Genomic DNA, 4,987 nt, shown 5'->3' with positions numbered 1-4,987 from the left:
TGGCTGTGGGTTTTGTGATTTATGCTTTATCTACATTTGTAATGGGATCTGGGGAAGGAGAGTGGCCCCTGTCACTCTCTAACAGCCACTGGGAAGTGGTAAATGTCATAGAGATATTAGTAAAATTCAAGCTTGGGGGGGTCACCAGATCTCGCTCAGATCCTAGCCCTCCCCTCTCCTGAGACGTGCTACCTTTGGCAACTGACGTGTCTTCTGTGGAACTCAGGTTCTGCAGTTAGCAAATGGGGATCACAGCAGGTGCCCCTAATGTTGATGTAAAGACCCAATAGGAAATGAAGGAGAGCTCTTTGGGTCAGTGTATCTCAAAAGGGGGCAATTCTGCTCCCTGCCCAGTGGGGACATTGGATAATGTTTGGAGATAGTTCGGGTCCTCACAACTTGGGGTGAAGTGCTACTACCACCAGGGATGCTGTTAAAGTCCTGCAGTGCACTGGAAGGCCCCCGGTGTGGAGAATGATCTGCTCCGATGTCAGGAGTGTGAGGCTGGGACACCCTGCTCTCGATGCTGTGGAGTCACAGAAGACTTGTTCTCCCAGCTCCTCTTGGAGGTCTCATTTCCAAGCTACTGGCTTTGACTCCATCTTCTAAGCTCTCAGAGAGGCAGGGCAGGTTGCAGAGGTTGGGTTTGGGGTCCTGGCGAGCTAAGGGCAGCAACTGACCCAGGGAAAGCTGCAAGTGACTCCATAGGAGGGAGGCCAGAAATCTCTGGAAACTGGTGATATTGGAAGGATGCATCCTTCAGCACCCCAAAATAGTGGATTACCCCATCAGTTCTCATCTCCAACCTGTCAGGCTCAATTCCCAAACTGGATCCCATACAACAGGGATTTACTCATTAAATTTGTTTTAATTCAAATAAAACTCATGTAACACAGACTTCACCATTTCAACCCTCTTCTTTAGGAGGTACCGGCGATTGAACCCAGGACCTCATACGTGTGAAGCAGGTGCTACCCCCGCTCCACTATAAACAATTTTTAAAGTACACAATTCTGTAGCATTAATTACGTTCATAATGTTGGGCATCACCCATAACTAGCTCCAGAATGTTTTTTGATGATGCCCATTAACCAGCCTCTCACCATCCTTCCTTCCCCCCTCCCTTGGCAATCACTCAGCTGCTTTTCAGTTACACAAAGTTATTATAGCAGCACTTTTCAAAACAGCCAAAAAGGAAGGAACAACCCAAGTGTCCATCACCAGATGACTGAACCAAAAAAAAATCCATGTAATAGAATATTATTCAGGCATTTTAAAAAATGAAGTATTGATCTGTCTTACAACATGGATGAACTTCAAAATCATCACACTGATTTTTGATAGACACAGAAATTCACTTTTTGTGATATTCCATTTATATGAAAACCATAGAGACACAAAGATTACAGGTTGACTAAATTTTAAACTTTGCATTGGCTAAGAAAAAGATCATTTCAAAATGTTAAGTGGTTGACAATATACATTGTAGTTTCCCTAAAGTTATTTACTAAGTACTAACTGTATACATTTGCTAAACTTAACTTTATGGATTTAATTGTCATATGTGGCACCTACTCCATTCTAAGAATAACTAGTTTATTTCTCACAGCAACCCTTAAAGTACACCAAGGAGGAAACCAAGGGACAGAAAGGTGAAGGAGCTTGCTCAAGTCTACACAGCAGGATGAGCAGAGATACAGACTTACATCTGCAGATTCCCATACCCGTTTTTCTGTTTGCTATTTTGCATTGCCCCAGAATATTCATCCTTGCATCTTGGGACCAAGGAAATGATCCCTACATAATTTCTGTATCTTTCCTTACAGCCCCACAATCTCTGGTTCTCTGCATAAAAAATCCTGGAGGAAAAATCTGAGGAGCTCAAATTAAGTCACAGATGCTCTGTGGTCCAAGAATGTGGTAGGCATGTCTGGTCCAAGAATATGATAGGCATATCTCGTCCAAGGATGTGGTAGGCTGCATAGGCCAAGGATGGGGTAGGCTCTATAGTCCAAAAATGGAGTAGGCATGTCCGGTCCGAAGGATTTGGTTGACTATGTAGTCCCAGGATGGGGTAGGCATGTAAACTCCAAGGATGGGTTGGGCACGTCTGAGCCAAAGATTTGTTTGTATAGTCCAAGGATGAAGTTGGTGTCTGGTCCAAGGATGGAGTAGACACATATAGTCCAAGGATGCAGTAGTCTGTGTAGAACAGGGATGGAGTAGGCTGCATTGTTCAAGGACGCATACACTCCAAAGATTGGGGAGTCTGTATATTCCAAGGATAGGATAGACTGTTTGGTCCAAGGATGGGGGAGGCATTTCTGGTCCAAGGATGTAATAGTCAAGTCTGGTCAAAGAATGGTATAGACTGTATAATCCAAGGATGGAGTAATCTGTATAGTACAAGGATGGAGTAGGCACATATAGTTCAAGGATGGGATAGGCTCTATAGCCCAAGGATAGACTAGGATGTATAGTATAAGGATGGGATAGACTGTATATTCCAAGGATGGGATAGACACATCTTTAGGTAGCTGGAGCTGTGGACAGAACAAGCCCTATCAGGAAAGAAGAGGGTTAGGTGGAAATGTTTGGAAGATGCAGTGAAGGAATGTTTTCATTTTTAGAGGAAACCCAGAAGGATGGTGAAACATATGATCTTTGGGGTTCACACTTACTCTGCTGTTTGACAGCTTCACCTTAACCAGGCTACTTAACCTGTCTATGTCCCAATATTCTCGAGTTATGTCCAAGGTACGCAAAACAAGGGTGATAAAAATAGCACCTTCCTCTTTCAGTACCTGAATGGATAAACAAACTGTGGCAAATTTACACCATGGAATATTATTCAATGATAAAATGAAGTGAGCCCTCAAGCCACAGTAAAAGAGGTGGAAGAAACCTAAATGCACATTGCTAAGTGAAAGAAGCCAGTGTACAAACGCTGCATAGTGAATGGCTCCAGCTATCGGACATTCTGGAAAAGGCAAATCTATAGAGACAATAGGGAGACCAGTCGTTGCAAAGGGAGGGAGTGATGAGTAGGCGGAGCTCAGGCATTTTTAGGGTAATGAATCTATTTTGTCTGAGAGTGTGGGTAAAGAGTATGCATTTGTCCAAACTCATAGAACTAGAAGCACTCAGAGGAAACCCTCCTGTAAACTATGGAGAATAGTTATCAATTATATATCAATATTGGTTCATCCATTTAACAAAAGTATCACCGGAATGTGAGATGTTAATAATTGGGGGAAAACGAACATGGGGGGCTTGGTGGTTTATGGTAACTCTGGACACTCAGTAACTCTAAAACTGCTCTAAAACGAAAGTCTACCTTTAAAGAAAAACATAGGATCCCAAGGTTCTTTCTTTTTTTACTCTTGACTACAGGAATTTTCCAACAAAGAGAAGTAGGAAGAGTATAACAAACGCTCATTTATATACTCTCTATTTAATAGTTATTAGCATTTTGTCATATTTCCTTCACCTTTTCCTTTTCTTTTGCTGAAAACGATGTACCTTCCTCATGAGATTGATGAGAGATTTAAATTACATAAGGCATAGGGAGGCAGCTCCATCACTGCTGAAGGCTGTTTTTCAGCAGCGACTCCTTCTATGGTCCCGGGATGGTGGAAGCTTTCCCCAGTCCAGCAGCTGACCTCTCCCCATCACAGCCCCCATGCAGGGATCCAACAGCTCCAGCGTGTCTGAATTCATCCTCCTCGGCTTCTCCGCCTTCCCGCACCAGCTACTGCCCGCCCTCTACCTGCTCTTCCTGATGATGTACCTGTTCACACTGCTGGGAAACCTGCTCATCATGGCCACTGTCTGGCACCAGCGCAGCCTCCACGTGCCCATGTACCTCTTCCTGTGTGCCCTCTCCATCTCCGAGATCCTCTACACCTTTGCCATCATCCAGCGAATGCTGACCGACCTGCTGTCCACGCAGCACTCCATCGCCCTTTTGGCCTGCGCCAGCCAGATGTTCTTCACCTTCACGTTTGGCTTCACCCACTCCTTCCTGCTCACCATCATGGGCTATGACCGGTACTTGGCCATCTGCCACCCCCTGCGCTACAGCGTGCTCATGAGCCCCCGTGGCTGTGGCTGCCTGGTGGCCTGGTCCTGGGTGGGTGGCTTGGTCATGGGGCTGGTGGTGACCACGGCCATTTTCCACCTCACCTTCTGTGGGCCCAATGAGGTCCACCATTTCTTCTGCCACATTCCACCACTGTTGGAGTTGGCCTGTGGGGGCAATGTGTCAGCTGTGGCCATGGGTGTGGGTCTGGTGTGTATCACAGATCTGCTGGGATGCTTCGTCCTCATCCTCCTGTCCTACGCCTACATCGTGGCCACCATCTTGAGGATCCCCTCGGCTGAGGGCCGTCACAAAGCTTTCTCCACCTGCGCATCCCACCTCACTGTGGTGGTCGTGCACTATGGTTTTGCCTCTATCATCTACCTCAAGCCCAAGGGCCCTGCATCTCCAGAAGGGGACACCCTGATGGCCACCACCTACACCATCCTCACCCCCTTCCTAAGCCCCATCATCTTCAGCCTGAGGAACAAGGAGTTGAAGATGGCTATGAAGAGGACCTTCCTCAGTGAACTCTGTGGAGAAGTGTGATGATCTGGGAAAAATTCCCTGGGGACATGTACATTGAGTAACCAGGTGACCCTCCATAACCACATCATATCCTATATTTGCCTGATGGTTTATGGTTTACCAGGATCCTTGTAGACACATCCAAGTGAACAGAAAATGACTAGAAAGCATCAGGGTGAGTGAACGGATGACAGAAAAAATGAGATTTGGTGATATTTCTGCCAACTGCATGGTGCTTTGTCATGGAGCATCAACTCTGGAAATTTTTCGTCCTTTTTTCAAAAGTCAGGTGTGTCCACATGTACTGAGTGTTGAGAAAGGGAAGAAGAGGTGTAATATGGGGGCATTTTTGGATCATTGGTGTTGTCCTGGATGATG

General features: G+C 45.8%; 1 protein-coding gene across 1 annotated transcript; it reads left to right on the top strand.

Annotated features, from left to right (window-relative positions):
* Positions 1 to 3,682: 3,682 nt before the first annotated feature.
* LOC101438683 (olfactory receptor 10H2-like) lies at positions 3,683 to 4,630 on the top strand. The gene has a single exon (XM_004472112.2). It carries the CDS (start codon positions 3,683 to 3,685, stop codon positions 4,628 to 4,630), a length of 948 nt encoding a protein of 315 aa, XP_004472169.2.
* Positions 4,631 to 4,987: the final 357 nt, after the last annotated feature.

Source organism: Dasypus novemcinctus, unplaced genomic scaffold (assembly GCF_030445035.2).
Source record: "Dasypus novemcinctus isolate mDasNov1 unplaced genomic scaffold, mDasNov1.1.hap2 scaffold_124, whole genome shotgun sequence".
Lineage (NCBI taxonomy): Eukaryota > Metazoa > Chordata > Mammalia > Cingulata > Dasypodidae > Dasypus > Dasypus novemcinctus.
The sequence above is the reverse complement of the archived record's forward strand: the minus strand, read 5'-3'. Positions and strand labels throughout refer to the sequence as shown.